The following is a 19,117-nucleotide window of genomic DNA, read 5'->3' on the forward strand; positions in this document are numbered from 1 at the left end:
GCATTTATTATGGGGCTTTGGTCATTGCCCAGCTGTGAGACTCCCTTCTTTAGGTCTTGGGGCTCATGGACCACAGTGCCCATCTCTGGGCAGGCCATCTTTTCAGAAGGAGCCAGGGCAGGCACTGGATTTACAAAATTTTCACGTAGAAATAATAATAGACATTTGTGATGAATGAGATATTATTAGAGTGTGTGTATGTGTGTGTTTGAATGTGTGCATGTGGGTGCACGTATGTGTGTGCATGCGTGTGTGCATATGCATGTGTGTGTGTGTGTGTGTGTGTGTGTGTGTGTGTGTGTGTGTGCTGGTAGATGGGTAGGTGGGTGTATTAGAAGGGGCTCTCTCTGCCTCAGGTTCCAGCAGCTGCCTGGAATGGGAGAGGAGAGGCATATTCAGCCCCCTATTCCCCCCTCCCTTGCTAAAGGGCCTTGAACTAGAAGAAGGAAGAAATGAGAAAAGCTGACCAAGTCTCTGTCGACATTGAGCAAGGCTCTTGTAAGGGCCTTCTTCCTTCCTCTCCTGGGCCTCTGCCATACTTTATTTTCTGTCCTAATGATGTGCAGCCGGTTTCTCTCCCAGAGCAGACTGTGAGGTCTTTGGCCACAGGGACCTGTTCCCACAGGGCCTGCCTAGCCCAGCAATGCAGGAAGGGCTGAAATCACAAAGGTGTGGAGTACCCTAGAGGCCACACCCAAACCAGGATCTCTCCTGCCACACACCTGACCAGAGGTCCTCCTGCCTGAAGACTCCAGGGAGGGGGAGCTCATTCCACTTTCACTACCAAGCTTTTCCTTCCATGGAAGCTAAAAGTGCCTCTTTGCAGCATCCTCCCATTGCTCCTAGTTCCAACCCCTGGGGCCAGGCAGAACCAGTCTCCTCCCTCTTCCAAGTGGCACCCCTCAGACACTTAAAATGGCTGTCCTGTCCCCCTGAACCTCCTCTTCTCCTGGTTCAACATACCCCATTCCTTCAACAGTCTTCATGTGGCAGGATCTCAGGGGCCTTGCATCCCGGCTGCCAGGCTGGATGCCAGGCTGCGGATGCACTTCAGATGAGAATAGTGGTAGTCATAGTCATCACCATAAGCAGTGAAGTTTGTGTGGTGCCTTAGGATATGCAGAGGGTCTTCTTAGTTGCCTTGGCCAGAATCAAGTACAGTCTTCTGACAAAAGGAGAATCTGGCAGGACTTTGACTCATTGTCTTGGCCTCTGCACCACTCAATGCAGTAGCTCATAGCAAGCTTAAAGGACCCAGCAACCCTCCACCCTCTGGCCATGACTCTGCCCTCCTTCTGGACTGGTGAATCCCAGCCTGGGCCTTTCCATTTGTTCCTAGCCAATTCCACCTTATTAGATTCCAGTAACTGTTCTGGCTGGTTAATACTATTTCAGTTGGGCTCCCTGTGATGCTTGACATCCTTTTTGCAAATTGATTGTCTGCATATTCTGTTGTGGGCTAAATCACAGCACGGAGTAGTGGTCCCGGGACATTTCACTATGAAGCCTTGTTTTTGATGGAAGCTGGTGGGGTGTTTTTGCCTCAGAGTGACTGGTGGGGATTTCTGAGGGAGAAGAACTGAAGGAGTTTGAGGGTTACTGATGTTTAATAATTGAACTGAGAAAGAGCTGGGCTGCAATTAGATACCACGCTGCTTATCTTCACGTCCACCTTCTCAGGCTCAGATGTCCCTGAATTGAGTGGAGGGACCTTTGAAGCGCTGGGTCTGTTTTATAAATCAGAACCTAAAATTCACATCATGAATTTAAAGCTGGAAGGAACCCATGACGTTATCTATACCAGAGGTGCCAAGCTCATGGCGGCATGCTCAGCCAGATCGAAATGTCATTGGGAAAGGCTTAACAAAATAGCTAATAATACAGTACTCCATAGAGAATGTTAATTGCTAAGTCAGCCTGTGGCCCAGCAGGATCCCTTTGTCTTTTTTTGAGGCACATTTAGAAAATAGTGGAGAATTTCCTTGGCCGCCACTGCTCTCAGCTGGATCCCCAGTTTTCTCCATGACAAGCCTAGTGACTTGTCCTTGTTTGGGTTGGCTGTTAGTAGCCCCTGAGAGGGAAGTGCCTCAGTGGTCCCAGGGCATTTCTTACACCATTCTTGTGAGTTGTGTCCTTTTGAGGAGAAAAGCATAGGGCACACCTGGCTTGTTGGGCATCAGAACTCAGGATTTCCATCTCCTTTTCTTTCCAGTCGATCATTTTTGATGAAGTGGATCTAACTGATGCAAGTGTGGCCGAATCTAGTACCAAAAATGTCAACAACAGTTTCACGGTAAGCTTCCCTGTCCACCTTCTTCCTTGTGTCTTCCGTCACCTCTGATCAGCCTTTGGAGTCACCGTGTTTCAGGCTCTGCTTTCTGGTGGAAGGATCAGTGGTAAATTGTGGTGGATTCTCAAAATAAATCTATGGCTGCCACATGGTAAGGAAGCAACAGAATGCCAGAGGAGGACAAAGGAGACCAGTTGAGTGTCAGACAGCAGGTTGCTGCTCTGAAGTTTGGCTGGTGTTTGTAATGTGTATAGTAGAGGCAGTATGGCAGCAGCAGACTCACAGGACAGGGCTGTGTGTCCCTTGCCTTGACCTTGGGTCACTGCCTTGGCTAATAATCCCTTAGCTCTGATCTCCCAAGCCCTCAATTTGCTCTTCACTTAATCGCTTCCCTGGGGAGTTCTCTCCTTTCAGGGTCCCCATCCTGATGAAGTAATAAATGAAATTTGATGCTTCCTTTGATCTTCACATTTTCTTCTTTTATTCTTGTTTTGGAATTGTCAGTTTGTTCATTGCCTAGTCTCTAAAAATGCATGCAGGCTTGGTTTGTGAGTCCTCTATTTTTTAACATATGTTTAACATAGGGAGAGAAATGTTCCTCAGAGAGCTGCCGTGGCTGCGTGCTGTGTCCGGTGGTGTGTAGCGTGCTTGGTTTTACTTTGTTTAACAACAATTACTTGTCATTCCTCTGCCTTGTTTTTTGATCCACTCACTTCTTTGCCTTTTGTTCACATTTCCTTTACTGATGACTGTTCTCCCGGCGTTATGGCCTATAGAAGACCTGTTGTTGTTCTTGCCCTCCTTTGAGTTCTTTATTCCTCAGTGTGGTGTCTTTGTTAGTAAAGGTAACTGGCAATACTGAAGAATCCTGACCTTGGGAACCTACCTGGGGCCCCGGCCCGGGCTCCTCCAGCCCTCCTCAGATCTCCAGTTCTCTTGATTGGTTTCTGAAAGATAGATGTAAAAGCTGCCTCTGGTTATTGGCTACTCTGTTTTTACATTTTGCTTTTCCATTGCCCCACTCTGTTGCACAGACATAGTTAAATACTGATAGGATTTCATTATCTGTGGTGCCTTAAAGCACCATGTGGTTTTCCTGTTGTCTCTCTTGACCTTATGTGTATTTATGGAAACCTTCTGTGAAATGATGGTGGCAACTCTTGCTTTTTTTTTTTAATTTGCTTGAAACATGATCCTCTTTGGAAGGGACCTTAGAGGGCGTCTGGCCCAATCCCTGCATTTCACAGGTGAAGGAACTGAGGCTCAGGGAAGTTATGACAAGACTCAGGTTGTCAGTGGCTGAGGTGAGATTTGAACCCAAGGCCTCTGACTCTCCATCTCATGTTCCACCCTGGATCCTGCAGCTTGTCTTAGGCAGTGTGTTTCTCATGTGCAGCAAAGTGTTGGCCTCCGTTCGCTAATCTGTTCTGCTTTTCACTTTGGTGTTGTTGGCAAGGTTAGTCAGTTAGCATTCACGGTTATAATTAAATCTGTTTCCCTCCACCACATTCATTTCTATTTTTTTGATGCATCCCAGGTTCTCAGAGTTGTTTTGCCTGGCTACGGGCCCTAGTTACAGGCCCCTCCCAGAGACAGCCCACTCCCTCTGTCTTCAGCTGCTCAGCCCAAGCCCAGATGCCTTGGTCCAGTTTGTGTTCCTCCTTTCTTTTTTTAAAATGCTTCCCTTGCCCATCATAGAAAAGCCCCTCACTGCTTCAGCCCCTTCCATCATTTCGCTCCTTTGTTTGAATGGCCTTCATCAGTGGCAGCCCTTTCTAAGAGATAATCGTTCCATTTTTTCTCTTTCCTCATACTTTCCTCCTGTATCCTGAGATCCAGTCCCTTTCTTGGATTTTGCCCCTAAATATCCTCTCTTTGTTCGTTTAGTGCCCAGCACACGCAGTAAGATTTCTAGAAGGCTAACCTTTTCCCCTCCTTTACTCAGTTTCAATTGGAGCATGGTTTGGACAACTGCCTTCTCCACCTCTTTGTTTTGAAATTAATTTTTTTAATTGTTCAACCTGGATTTTCTCTCCCACCACTAAGAAAAAAAGAAAGAAAAACAAAACGCTTGAAAAACAAATTCTCACATTGGCCATCTCATCTGCGTTCTAAGTTCATCACACCATTGTCGGGATGTGGGGAGCATTTTCCATTCATTCTCTGGAATCAGAGCTGATATTGTGTTGAGCGGAATTCTTAAATCTTTCAAAGTCATTTGTCTTTATTGCATTGTTATATAAATAATTCCCCAGGTTCCTCTCACTTCACTCTGCATCAGTTTATTCCCAGGTTCCTCTGATGCCGTGCTTTCTGTCTTTTCTTAGAGTACAATGCTATTCTAGTCCATTGATATTCCATAATTTGTTTCTGTATTCTCCAGTTGACTGGTGGACCAGTTTATAGCCCCCCCAACCATGTATTCTTGTACCTGTTTCCCACAATCCCTCCAATACCGGTCATTTTCCTTTTCTGTCGATGAACAATCTCTAGATACGGGGTGGAATTCCAGAGCAGCCCAAAATTGTAGTTTTCTGATTACCAGTGATTTGGGGCACATGGTCCCTGGCACCCAGGAGCTTTCTTCCAGAGATAGCTTGGCCATGTTCTTTGAACATTTCCCAGTTATTCGCCCCTACTGATGCAGAAGTCGTTTGTTTGTGCAGGGAGAAGAGAGCAGCCTGGTTAGTGGAGGGGAAGGATGCTGACTCAGTGGTCAGAGAGCCCACCTGCATTACACAAGCTCCCCAGGACCCCAGTGTCCCAGCTGAAAAGTCAGAGACTGCTTTTCTCTCCTGGTTCCTTCGAGCCTCTAGAATAATTCCTATGTATGAGTTTTTCCTATTAGTGTTTTCTTTGTTTTCCTCTGAATAACCATCAGACAAAGGGAAATTCTCTTTCTCTTTCTGTCTCTTTCTACACACACACACACACACACACACACACACGTCAATTATTTTTGTTTTATTTTCAAATTAATAGGCGTTTATTTTCTCTTTCATCTCCTGCTTTCCTTTCCTTCAAGTTTAAAAGACAACAATAGCCTCCTTGTTGATGAGTCTCACGTAGATTGAAGTCCCAGCATCCTTATCCAGGTCCCCATCACTCTGTGGACAGACAGTACTGCAGTTTTCCACATAGGGTACAAGGGAGCCAGAAATGTGACTGGACACACAGGAAAACATCCGATTGAATGTTTCCTGACTGACCTTGCTGCTAGGGCTGCTCCCCATATGACCAGCACACCACAGGACTCAGGTGCCCATGATCAGGAGCAGTAGGTTTGGGAGGAGGGTGGTTCTGTTTGATCGCATGACAGAAGAATCCCAGCAAGGCTTCAGAGAACAAAGTTTGTGATTAATTTCAGAGGTTTTTGTTTTATTTGGAGTTTGTAGGTCATAGTGTTTTTTAGAAAGAGGCCTGGCCTTTTAAGGCACTGTGAGAATGTGCCTCTATCAGAGGCAGATTTCATCATGTCTGAGTGACCGGGCTGGGCCTGCCCCTCCTGGAGCCCCCTGCTGCTTTCCCCTCCAACATGCGTGCTGCTCACCTGTCATTCCACTTGTCCAAGAACTACCTGTGTTGCTTCCTTTCAGACCCTTCAGTGATGGCACATCCACTTCCATGCTGCAGCCTCTCACTTGCTGTGCCCTCCTCCACACACAGGGGGGATCCACAGGAGTTGGGAGAGGGGACATACATACAGGAAGCAGACAAAAGGCGAGGGCTAGGCCTGGTGTAGACAGACAGCGGCTGCTGTTAGCAAGCTCTTCTGACATTTCTGGTGCCATCTTTTAATGATCATTAATCACCAAAGCTGGAGGATGTCTGCTAGTTTCCTCTCCTATGGGGCAGAAAGCCTGCTCTGTGAACTTGAGTTGGTTTTCACGTTTTGCCTTCAAGAAGTTCATCTTTGTGCCCATGAGAAAAGATTCTTTTGGCATGAAAGGAGGGAGCATGACCTTCTGCTCGTGGGGCCAGCGGAGAAGTGGTGAGGTTAGTTAGTTTGTCCCCGGCTTTGCAGTCAGTCCTGTTAGTGGCAGCTTCGTACTGAACCTTCTGATTTTCTTCCCCTCTCTGAAGAGGATGCAGGTCTCTCTCTTGGCATGTCAAATGACTGTCAGACTCTTCAGCCACCATTGGTGTTTGGCGGACAATGTCCCCGTTTCATCATCGTTGCCAGGCTTGCTGCTGAGGACGTGGGAGAGAGCTGTGGGGTGCATTTGGTTTTGGGGGCAACCACATTCCCCCCTGGGAACTCAGTAAGCTTGTGATCAGCCAAGTCCCCCCAGTAAGGCATAGATGCCTAATGTACTCTATTGAATGCATCATTAATATATCACACCTCCTTCCTTAACCAGCTAGGTTGCTCTCCTGGCTATACAGAAATTGTGACAAGTGAGAGAGTGAAATTTCCATTCAGAAGGAAACACTATTACTGGACTTCTGTGTTTGTGCCTTGAGGGATTAGGAAAGAGCAAAATGGATTGCCTGAATTTCTCCTATTTTTCTACCCCTCTCCCCTCCCAGAGAATTAGCCTATAGAACAAAAAATATTTTTAAAGAAAAAGAGGAAGAGTTTTTTAAAAAATCAGCAAAATGAAAAAAGTCAGAAAGTGTCTGCAGTGGCCCAGGCCCAGGCCCTTGTACACCAGGGTCCTCCACGTTGGGGAGAAATGGGGGTCAGGTCTCTTCTCTGAGTCCTTATGGCCAGACTCATTTTTTGCCATTCTATAACATTCACTTTAAAAGAAGATGGTTTTTCTGATGTTTTCAGGAGTTTCTTCCACCCCATAGTTTTCCTCGATGTCTCTCCTTCTCTTCCGCTAGAGAGCCATCTCCTATGACAAATGAAAGAAAAAAAAAGAAGAGGGGAAAACTAGCAGAACTGATGAATACATTGTCAGAGTCTGAAAATGTGTGCCATGGGAACACCTGTGGACTTCTGACCTCTGCCAGAGATGGGGTGGGGACCTCTTCTTTATAATTTGTACCATTCCCTTCTCCGGGGTGGGGGGTCTTTCCATTTGCATGGTTGTAGCTATGGAATCAAGGGTATCATCCAGCCAAAAGTCCAGAGTCCCTGGAGCAGAACCTGGAGAGGAGCCCTGGGGTTGATCAAGGAGGGGATGAGCTGCACTTTAGGATGGTCTCTGAGCAGCCTTGTCACTACCTGTCTCTGTCCAGGAAAGGGGGCCCACACAGCTCTCTTCCTCTGCCCACCCATAGGTGGCCACCTTGCCCCCTCACTGGACCCGAGGCCTCATCCTGCCTGGGGTGGCCACTCGTCACCAGGTGTGTCTCTGCCTCCTACAAAGGACAAGATAGGACACTTGGTGTCTTTGGTAACCCAGTCCCTTGAGCTGCCAGACATCTCACACTTCTCAGGGGACGTTGAGGCCCCCAGAGTTTTTGTCGGGGTCAGAATAGGAAGGAGGGCAGTAGGAAGACCTCTGGATGCTTCTAAAAGGGAGTCCAGGACGGGGAATAACCCAGGAGAGTTGAGGTATGGGGAAAGGGAAGCTGCTGAGCACAGTAGACATCAGAGAGAAAGAAGAGTAGTAAATGGAAGAAAAGAGATCTGGATGGTAAAGGGGACCGGGGGTATAGTGCGAACCCTAATTCTGCAGTCAGGTGGTTGTTCAATTGTGTCCAACTCTTCATGACCCCATTTGGGATTTTTTGGGCAAAGATCCTGGAGTGCTTTGCCATTTCTTCCTCCAGCTCATTTGCCAGACAAGGAAACTGAGGCAAACAGGGTGAAGTGACTTACCCAGGGTCATGCACCTAGTAAATGTCTGAGACTGGATTTGAATTCAGGAAGATGAGTGTTCCCGACCCCAGTCGTTGCTCTGTCTCCATTGTGCCACATAGCTGCCCTGGAATCAGTACCTGGGTTCAGATCCTGCCTTTGACCCTACCTATGTGACCACATGTAAATCCTATAACCTCCTTGGGTCTCCATTTCTTCTTCTGTAAAACTGAGGGTGTTGAGGGATGGCTTCTGGGGTCTTTTCCAGCCTCTAAGTGTTCAGTCCTTTGATGATAAGAAGAGAATTTAAATTTGATCGACTTCCCTGTTTCTGATCTCTTGGAGCTGGGGAGGTGGGGGGGCGGGTAACTTCTCACGGTGCTCAGTCTTTGGCCTCATCTTGCTGTGGGAGCTGTCCTCCTGTGGTTCCTGTACACACACATCTAATGATGTTCCTTCAAGTCTTCTCATTTTCACATCCTCTTTGGCAAAGGCCTGAACATGGAGAGCCAGAGAGAGTCAGGAGAGAGGGGAGGGGGAGAAGGAGGAGGAGAAGGGGAAGCGGGAAGAGGAGGCCTTAAGCTTGCCCTGTGTATTCACCAAAGGACCATGGCTAGCTCGAATGGGGGGGCCAGGCTCAGGGTTTGGAGGTACAGAAGAAGGATTTCCATTTTGAATAGTCAGAAATGGTGAAACTGAGCTGGCAGAGGCCCTGGGAGGGCAGTAGCTACCTGAGGCTGGGGGCCTTGCCAGGGCTTCTCCCTCTAATCTCTCCCTTCCTGGAGCAGGGGCTGTGGGCTCTGAGTGATGGAGCCCCTTCTGAGGGGAGCCTTGAATCATGTCCATGGTCACTGCCCTTCAGGAGGGGCTGGCAGAACTGGAGCTGGTGTGGCTGAGCATGCTGTAGTGAAGGGGAGTTACTGAGTGCTTGAGAAGATCCCAGAAGGGGAGAGGAGGATTTTAGCCTGCCAGCTCCCAGCAGGTAGAGAGAAGCGCCAGTCCCTGAGACTTTTATTCACTGAGGCTACCTAGTGCCTTCCTAGGGGAATATTCCCCGGATTGGAGGTCATGCCTTCAAACCTCTGAGGCTTCTTAAGTGGGTGATCTGGGGCCAGGGCTGGGCCCTTACCTGGTGACCTGGGGCAGAGCTACACCTCCCTGGCCCCTCCCCACTCCCTAGGCCCTCACACCTCTCTTCCTGCCCTAGATCTAGAAGCATTTGAATTCACTTTATAACCACATGTGTTATTTGAAATTCTTTTTTTAGAGATCATTGTCACTTCCCCCTCCCCCTTGTAACAAGCAATGACAAAATCAGCTCCGACTGTGGTCACTCGCGGCCTCCAGCCCAACTGCCCTCACATTGATCACGTTTTGTCCCTAGTTCTCAGTACTTGTCATTTCTTTTGGTGGAGGAATGTTTCCTTTTGTATTCTGCCATCCGCTGACTGGGCAGAGGCCTGGGGCCATCGTGACAGGACTGCTCTTGGTCTCTACTCGTGTGGGCCCTGTGCCCTCGCTTTTGTCTCCCTATGGCCACGGGTGACTTGTGGGGACGTTTTGGAATGGAATTCCTGGCCATTTGCAGAAGAGCTCACCCAGTTGCTGTGGACATCCACGGTGCTTCCTGTGCCTCTTTGTTCTGCCTGTGCAGCATTCATCATTTCTTGTCCTTTGGGTGGAATTCAGAGCTCAGCTCTTCCAATTTGTATTTCTCTAATTCTCTGCTGACATGCTGTAGGCTCTCAGAAGGACTGACAGGGAGGATTCTGACAGAGCCGAGTGGTGGCGGGCAGACTGCAGTCCAGCCTGGGAGAGGTGGGCTGGGCGTGCAGGACTAGGGAGGGGGCTGTCTGGACCGACAGTCTCCCACCTGCCGTCTCCCTGAGGTGGGGCCTGAGCTGCCCCCACCGTGCCCCCATTACCCTCTGGCAGCCTTAGTTCCCCCCAGCTCTGCTTCAGCTCTTTGGACTTGGCTCTGATCCTGGCATCTGGCATCCTCCCTACCTAATTGCTGCCCCTCCTACTTCTCTGCAGATCTTGGTGCATCCTCTTTCCCCGTTAGCATGCCAGCTCTTTGAGCGCAGGGTCTATCTTTCTTTCTGCTTGGACTTCTTTCCCCAGCAGGCACTTAGTGCTAAGTGCTTCCTAGATGCTGGAGCCCATGCACCTTCCTCCACTGACATCCTGGCACTATCAGGAGAGAGTGAGGGACACATGCTGGTGCTCTCATGGGCACCATCGAAGGGCACATTGGAATGTCTGCTCTCTCAATATCAGTGACCTGGAGCCTTTTCTACTTCCATGAGAAAAACAACCTCCGCCACCAAAAAAAAAGGCCCCAGAGCTCCTCTTACCTTGGTAGAGCACAGAGATGTGGTGCAGGGTGAGGCAACCATTCCTCATTTGTAGCAGCTCTTGAGGATTCCAGCTGAGACCGGGTGACCGTTGACTGGTCTTGCTGGTGGTGGGATCCTGCCGGCACTCTGCATCAGAAGCTGGAGAGACCACGGGATTGGAGTGATGGTCTCCGAGAACTCGTCAACCCCTGGACTGTGCACAAGCTCAGAATGAGCCGGAGATGAAATCTGAGGCTATGAGCCTGGGGGACCCCAAGGTACGGAGCTGGAGGCCCAGAAGGGACCACCATGGTAACATTGGATCACAGCTCACATTCAGATATTGTCTCACCAATGTGCCTCAGGTCGATTCTGAGTCTCCAGATGAACCACACCTCCATTCTGTGTGGACTGAAGTGGCTGTCTTCCTCCCCAGATGCTCAGTTTAGAACAGCCTTCCCATCTGACAACCCGAGGATACAAGGCCTGACTGTCCTGGAGAATTGCATAGGATGAGAATTCAGCTTGCGGTTCTCCAGCTGTTTGTAATAGAAATTTGTCTGTGGAAGTGATCTGGGCTGCCATTTGTCTCTGGCTTCACTGAGTGACCTTCACTCAGATTTCAACATCAGTTTTCCTGCCCAGATTGTTTTGGGCGCCAGGATTTCATACAAGAAGACTTCCCATCTGTCCCTTTGGACTCTCTGAGAATGGTGCCTGCCTGATTCCCAGGGACCACCAAGACTGGGCCCTGGGGAACACCCTTGGAAGTCTTGGGACTTCTTGGGCTGTTGATAGCTTCTGAGATTCCTCTGGCACTGCCAAGTGTGAACTCAAGGAGAGCCGGCTGGAGGACTTGTGGGCAAAACCTCCTCAGTTAGGAAGTGCCTCCCGGCAGACACATACAGGAAGCCCCATGTTGTTGCAGCTGTCACCCACCTCCAGGAGAAGGGAGATGGTCTGGTGGTCAGCTGAGGAATGCAGCTGCCCTGAGCAAGCCATTCATGCCCTCCAGGCTTCCCAGTGTGACCCTCTCCGAGAACTTGTCAACTCCTGGACTGTGCACAAGTACAGAATGAGCCGGAGATGAAATCTGAGGCTATCAGGCCGGGGAACCCCAAGGTATGGAGCTGGAGGCCCAGAAGGGACCATCGTGGTAACATTGGAGGTGTAGGAGGGCAGCTGGGAGCCAGAGCTATTGAGTGCTGCCTGAGTGCCACCAGTTGCTTGCCCTATTGTGAAGGCGTGCTCTGCTGGGCAGAGTCCGCCAGGGTTTGAAGGCCCAAGATGGAAGCAGAGTCATCCAGGGCTCTCTTACTCTGCTAAACTGGCAGGTGAGTGATGGATGACTAGGGCTCCTCACCTGTGCAGCTGCAGATGGGTTGGGTTCTCCTCTAGATCTCCCCAAGCTGCGATTACTGGGGGAGAGAAGGAAAGAGTGAGTGACACTTGTCCCATCCAAGTCTGCTGGTTTGTTTTTTTGTCCTTTGAATCCTGGGGAGGAGAAAAGGAGCTGTAAAGTGGTTAAGGAAAAGCTGTCTTCTTTCCATTTTTTGCTGTAGGAGGGCAAAGGCCCTCGAGGGCTATGTGACTGCTGAGACTCCCAGGACTTCAGCTTTTCTTTCTATAAAAACCATTTTTCTTCTAACTTTAAATATCAAATAAAATGAGCCTTTCCACCCACCCTCCTCACAAAGCCATGACTGCCCTGTGTGTCCTCTCTCTTCTTTTGGCATCTACACTAAATTGCAGGTGGGATTTTGAGAGCTGCTGGGCTTGTCTGGCTTTCCTTGTGCCCTCCCATCTCAGCCTGAGTGTCATTGCTTCCTCGTTGCTGGAGGCCAGAGGGTGCCACCTCCCCTCCGGTCAGAAAACTATCCTTGATGAGCCCTTTGGAGAGAAAGAACTCCGTGTGCCCCTTGGGAGCAGCTTCGGGGTATAGTGTGGCAGGGTGGAGGAGTCCCTGGGAGAAGAGCCAGTGCCTCTTGGTTGTCTGAAGCTGTTAGAGAATCTGTTGGCAGGAAACCAAGCCGTGGCCCTCAGGGCGGAGGCAGCCACTGGCAGGACCTGAGTCTGGGCTCCTTCGGAATGTTTGCTCCAGGAGGAACATGTGATTCTCTTTATTGAGAGGACGAATACAGAAGCTTTTGTTACTCGTCTTTGCAGGAAGTAGAGTTCAGTCCTGGAGCCTGGGGACTGCTGGGACTGCGTCCAGAGAGGGCCGGCGAGAATTCTGAGTCCTTGGTAGCCCCCAGGGGAGCAAACAGAATCTCAGAGAGAAGGATGGCGTGTCCGAACTCCTCTCTAGAGTCTGTCTCTTCATCTCAGTGGCTGGAGCAGGGGGTAAGCTTCATGGAGGCAGGGAGGCCTCCTGGTTTGTTCTCTGCCCGGCCAGAGCTGCCTTCCCCTCTGAACTGTGTGGCATAGTCTGTATTTTGGGCACTGAGCTTGGATTGGGCCAGATTGGATTATGTGGCCCCAGGGCTGTCCTGAGGATACAGGGGCCTAGCTCACAGTAGATGCCATAGAAATGCCGGCTGTCATCATTACTGCTTCTCCCCAGCCAGTCTCTAGCTCCCTTTGATCATACTGGCCTTCAGGGGCTTGGCATTTCTCTGCTGGAGGGAGACATTGCCACCTTTTTCTGTTGCGCTTTGACATGAAGGGATGTCTTACCCAAATGGCAGGTGGGGGGGTGACACTATGGGGGGGTTCCCTTGGAGAAGCTCCCTTCGGAGCTCAGCCTCCTCCACCAAAACATGGAAGCAGCATCGCCAGACCTCCCTGTGGCTGCCCCATATCACTTCAGTACTTTGCACAGTGAACCCTGGGTAAATACAACCCTGGGCCAATGTACACAGTGTCTTTAGAAACAATCCTTTTCCTGCTGAGAATTCCAGGACTTTAAACCAGCCTTTGTCATTACTGGTTCACCTTTGCACACACCTGGGGTGGAGGAGGAAAGGAAGGAGCTGAGATCAGCCTCCTGGCTCTCCCTGAGACCTGGTGCTGGCAGCTTTGGAAGCACAATCTGGAGGCTGGAGAAGGAACACACTTGGTGGTCCCAGGGTCTGCGCCTGCGCTGGCTGAGTCCCCTTCACACTAGAAGCCCTTGGGCGGCAATCTTGTTGCTTCGGTAACCATAGTACCCTATTAGCACATACAGCTGGGTGGGGGCCACCCTGGGGACAGCCATGGGCCTCTGCAAGCTGGGATCTTGGCTGGAGAAACCCGACTTGGGGGCACCAGCGGAAGCTGGATCTGCAGGCCAGCCTTGCCTTGGCTCTGCCGCTCTGTACCCTGGACAGAACTGGGCCAGGATTCCCAGGGAGCTGGGACAAGCCCACACGGAACCTTGGCAAGGTTGGTTTATATGAGGCTCACCCCATTTTCCCTTGCCTACCTCTTGCAGTGGTGGGGAGGGGAGGAAGAAGCCAAAGGTCTCAGTTCTTCCTGTGAGTTCTGACCCAGGTCAGCTCTTCTACGGCACAGCCCTGAGGGAACCTGGTTCCCTCAGCCTCAACTCCCTCTTACAGTCTCTCCATCTCAGATGGTCCAGCTTTGGAAGCATATGAATGCCTCCATTTCACAGGTAGAGCCACTGAGGCTCAGGATGGCCTGCCCTAGATCAGGGGCTGAGGGCCTGGAGTACAAAGCTTTGGTCCTGGAGCATCATTTATGCAGAGCCAGAAATAGGGATGAGGAAACTGAGACCCTGAGAATTTATGTAAACAAGGGATAAGTGGGAGACTTGGGATTTGAACCCAAGGCCTTTGGTTCCAGATCTAGCTCCCCCTCTGCCGTAGTCTCTGCCCTTTCTCTGTAAGGTGGATGTGTCCTGGGAGTGGTATGTCTTAGGGCCTATGGATGGTGTGGCTTGCCTTTGGCCATCTGGACTTTGGCTGCTACACCTCTAAAGCATGCTCTCTGGCTAGGACTTCTCACACTGGAAGCATTCTGAGCTCTGTGGGGCCTCATCCTCTCCTCATCCGCCTCCTTCTAGGACTCTGTGTCAGAAATCTTTGCTCCTGGCTTGCTGAAGGACTTTCTCCACCCTCTCTGCATGCTCCCTTCTGGCTTTCTTCTGTGTCTTACTTTCCCCCATTCACATAGAAACTTCTTGAGAGGAGGGACTGTCTTTCTTTGTACTCGTATCCCCAGAGTCCAGCACAGGGCTAGACATATAGGAGGTACTTTATAAATGCTTACTTGATTCATTAAGAGTGGCAAGAATCTCTAGGTGGAAGGATCCAAGTTTATTATCCAGCAGCAAACTAAAAAGTCAAGAATAGACATCTGTTATATGCCTACTGTATGCATGGCCCAGTGCTAGGTGCTAGGATATATACAGGTGTGCACCAATCACATCCACAGAAGCAGCACAAAGGAACCGTACCGAGGGAGGCTGGGCTAGTGGGGGAAAGGGAAGCCCTGTTGGTGGTACCCGAGGTGAGGGAGAGGGGAGCAGCGAAAGCTGCCCGGCAGGCCTGTGATTGGGATGGGAGAGTTCTCCAAACTGAGTGTGAACTGTGTGAAGGTGGTAGATGAGCATGGGGGAGCATGGGGGCCAGGACAAGTCTGACTGGACTGTGTGTGCAGGAGATGAGGAAGGGGCAGCAGACCTAGGCAGTAAAAAGCTCTAAGGCCACACAGGTTATGTTTGATCCCAGAGAGAACAGGGAGCCATTGTGTAGCCAGCCCGGGGCTGTCACAAAGTCACCTTGGAAGCATATAAAGGATCAGTTGACTTGGGGAGGGACTGGAGGCCTGGACACCAGTTCAGAGTTCAAACCTTTCCTCAGACCATGGCCTTTGAGCAAGTCACTTCATTGCTTTCTGCCTCAGTTTACTCATCCATAAAATGGGGTTAATAATAGTGCCTGTAACTCAGGATTGTGAGATTAAATGAAATTATATTTGTGAAGTTGAATGAGTGTTGCATTGTTATTATCCAAGCGAGAACAAGTTGGCAGTTGTGTGAGTAGAGACGAGACATCATGAAATACAAATGACGAGATTTGAAAACCAATGAGATATGTGTGGTGGTCTGGGATGCTGAGGTTGAGCCGAGGGTGCCTGGAGGTGGGGGAGCTGCGGGAGGCAGGGTTTTAAGTCGCCTCTTCAGAATGCGCCTGTTGGAAACGTCCCAAGGACTGGGGGAAGGGCTACATGGGCCTGCACCTGTGGCCCAGGGTGCTAGAGCTGGGTGTGCATTCCCTCCACTTGGGCCAGGGCCCAACTGTTCTGAGAAGCACAGCCGGAGGGGCTGATTCTCTCTTTCTCACCTGTGGCCACGCCAGGGGAGTGACTGTCTGTGTTTGTCTGCACCTTCTGCCTTGGGTCAGGCACCGCTGGCTCTGGCTCTCCACTTGGGAAGGTTACAGGGACCCACATACTCTGGGGTCTCCCCATCTCACTGGCTGCCAGGGCCCAAGGGACAGAGCATCCCAGCTGGTACATGAAGGAATGTGACCCCAGGAGGAGAAGCGGTCATTTTCCCAGAGTTCAGAGCCAGCGGGGCTGGGGACCATGGGAACACTCAGAGACATGGTTCCCAAGAGGAGCTGTGCACCAGGGGAACTCTTTAATCTTCCTCCCTGGCCTGGTAAACTCGGGCTATTCCTGTGGGGCAGGGCCTGGAAAATCTCAGGAGCTCCATTTGGGGAGCAAACACCTTTCTTCAAACAGAAAATTCTGTTCAGTCCTGAACCAAATGAGCAAGGTCTCACTTTTTCTTTATGCCTTTGGCAGAGAAACAAAATCATATACTTGAGGTAGTTCTTATCTTCGGTATGTGGGAGACCCCAGCCTTCTGGAAGGCTTCACCTCCAGCCACGTTTGGGAACCTCAGTGTTAGTAAGGAGGTCCTTCCAGGTGTTCTGCCTCCTAGTGCCCCAGTTAGCCGAGGAAATGGATCTGGCCTGCGGAAATGCCACCCGTGGGGAGCAGGGGAGACTCTCTTCATCTCCAGATTTGAATTTCTTCTGGGGGGGACCCGAGACGTTGGACAGTAGCTCCCCAGGTTGGGGGGGCGCACCTCATGTCAGGATCTTATGGTGGACCAGGTGTTGCCCCCACCTTAGTGCTTGACCTTTCAGTCCAGTTGTAGCCCATGTGCTTCTCTCCTGGTTCTGCTGTTTATGGAGAAGGAAACCAAGAGGCAGACTATGGGAAAGATATGGTCTTGTCTGGGTGGGCAAAGCTCCGGGATCTGATGGTGGTTCTTGAGCCTTCTTGGGATTGAGAGCAGCAGAGACGCTGAGCTGGCCAAGGCTCAGCCCAGGAGCTGGACAGGGGCAAGGCCTTTGGCGCAGCCACTTGGGTCATTGAGAAGTACCCAGCCAGGAGGTGAGGCCAGCTTTTGAAAGTGACTCCAGCTCCAGGGGTGTGCCCTCAGGCCTTGTGATTAGGGAGCTAGCCTCCTTCTCAGGCCTTTGCACAGATGAACAGTTATTCAACTGAACTGAATTGCATTAGCCTATCTCTGAGCATATACACTGGGTCTATTCCCTTTAGAAAATCTGGGTGTGCTACAGGAGGGGATGCATTTTGTTTTCAAGTTATGGAAGAATAGACAATAACACTGATTTTCAAAAGGCATCTCTAGAGTTTTCCTACTTTCCAGAAATTATCTGTAGTTAAGAAAGTGGCTGGCTGCTTCATCCCTGTTTGTTTTTAACACACATTTCCCACCCCACCCCCAAATTTATTAATTTATTTGTTTTCAGTTTTTAACAATCAATTCTATAACTTTTAAATTTTCTCCCCCTCCCCAAGACAGCACGCAATCTTACATGGGCTCTACACATACATTCCTATTAAACATTTTCACATTAGGCATTTTGCAATAGAAAAATTATAATGAGTGGGAGAAAGCATGAAGAAAACAAAACATAACAAAAGAGAAAATAGTCTGCTTCATTCTGCGTACCGATTCTATAGTTCTTTCTCTGGATGTGGATGGCATTTTGCATCATGAGTACTTTGGAAATGTTTTAGGTCCTTGAATTGCTGAAAAGGGTTAAGTCTATCAAAATCAGTCCTCGCGCACTGTGGTTGTTACTTTGTACAATATTCTCCTGGTTCTGCTTGCTTCACTCAGCATCAGTTCATATAAGTCTTTCCTCCTGAAGTCTGCCTATTCATCATTTCTTATAGCTCAATGGTATTCTATTACATTATCACAGCTTGTTCAGCCATTCCCCAATTGATGAGCATCCCCTTGATTTCCAGTTCTTGGCCACCACAAAAGAGCTGCTATAAATATTTTTGTACACATGGATCTTTTTCCCATTTTTATGATCTCTTGGGGATACAGCTCTAGAAGGAGTATTGCTGGGTCAAAGGGTACACACATTTTTATAGCCCTTTGGGCATAGTTCAAAACTGCTCTCAGCTCACAGCTCCACCAACAATGAATTAGTGTTCCAACTCTCCCATATCTTCTCCAGCATTTATTGTTTTACTGTTTTGTCATGTTAGCCAATCTAATAAGTGATTAAGAGGATTTTTTCATATGACTATTGATAGCTTTAATTTCTTCCTCCGAAAACTGCCTGTTCATATCCTTTAATGATTTATCAATTGGAGAGTGACTTGTATTCTTGTAAATTTGACTCAGTTCTCTATATATTTTAGAAATGAGGCCTTTACCAATCACCTCCTGAAAGAGATCTGAAAAGAGAAACTCCTAGGAACACTGTAGCCAAATTCCAAAGTTACCAGGTCAAGGAGAAAATATTGCAAGCAGCTAGAAAGAAACAATTTGAGTATTGTGGAAATACAATCAGGATAACACAAGATCTAGAGCTTCTCCATTAAGAGATCGAAGGGCATGGAATATGATATTCCAGAAATTAAAGGAATTAGGACTAAAACCAAGAATCACCTACCCAGCAAAATGGAGTATAATACTTCAGGGGGAAAATGGTCTTTCAATGAAATAGAGGACTTTCAAGCATTCTTGATGAAAAGACCAGAGCTAAAAAGAAAATTTGACTTTCAAACACAAGAATCAAGAGAAGCGTGAAAAGGTAAACAGGAAAGAGAAGTCATAAGGGACTTACTAAAATTGAACTGTTTACATTCCTACATGGAAAGACAATATTTGTAACTCTTGAAACTTTTTTCAGTATCTGGGTAGTTGGTGGGATTATACACACACACACAGACAAACACAGAGAGAGAGAGACGGAGAGAGAGAGAGACAGAGAGCAGAGGGTGAGTTGAATAGGAAAAGGTCATATCTAAAAAAATGAAATTAAGGGGTGAGAGAGGAATATGTTGGGAGGAGAAAGGGAGAAATGGAATGGGGCAAATTATCTCTCATAAAAGAGGCAAGAAAAAGACTTTTCAATGGAGGGAAAAAGGGGGAAGGTGAGAGGGAAATCATGAAACTTACTCTCATCACATTTGACTCAAGGAAGGGATAAAATGCACACTCATTTTGTTATGAAAGCCTATCTTACAATACAAGAAAGCAGGGGAGAAGGGGATAAGCAGGGTGGGGGGATGATGGAAGGAGAGTCAGTGGGAGGAGGGAGCAGTTAGAAGTCAACACTCTTGGGGAGGGACAAGGTCAAAAGAGAGAATAGAAGAAATGGGGGGCAGGATAGGATGGAGGGAACTATAGTTAGTCTTATACAACATGACTATTATGGAAGTCATTTGCAAAACTACACAGATATGGCCTATATTGAATTGCTTGCCTTCCCAATGGGGATGGGTGGGGAGGGA

General features: G+C 49.0%; 1 protein-coding gene across 7 annotated transcripts in view; it reads left to right on the forward strand.

Moving 5' to 3' along the window:
- DGKD (diacylglycerol kinase delta) overlaps positions 1 to 19,117 on the forward strand; it is a 113,008-nt gene that overhangs the window by 19,576 nt on the left and 74,315 nt on the right. For 3 of the 7 annotated variants that reach the window (XM_072640547.1, XM_072640548.1, XM_072640549.1), the window contains exon 3: positions 2,213 to 2,293. In XM_072640547.1, the coding sequence (XP_072496648.1) occupies positions 2,213 to 2,293 (81 nt within the window). Of the gene's footprint in view, positions 1 to 2,210; positions 2,294 to 12,643; positions 12,725 to 13,133; positions 13,518 to 13,556; positions 13,745 to 19,117 lie in introns of those variants that run through there. The other 4 variants (XM_072640551.1, XM_072640550.1, XM_072640552.1 and 1 more) reach the window with 4 other exon arrangements.

Source organism: Notamacropus eugenii, chromosome 2 (genome assembly GCF_028372415.1).
Source record: "Notamacropus eugenii isolate mMacEug1 chromosome 2, mMacEug1.pri_v2, whole genome shotgun sequence".
Taxonomy (NCBI): Eukaryota; Metazoa; Chordata; class Mammalia; order Diprotodontia; family Macropodidae; genus Notamacropus; species Notamacropus eugenii.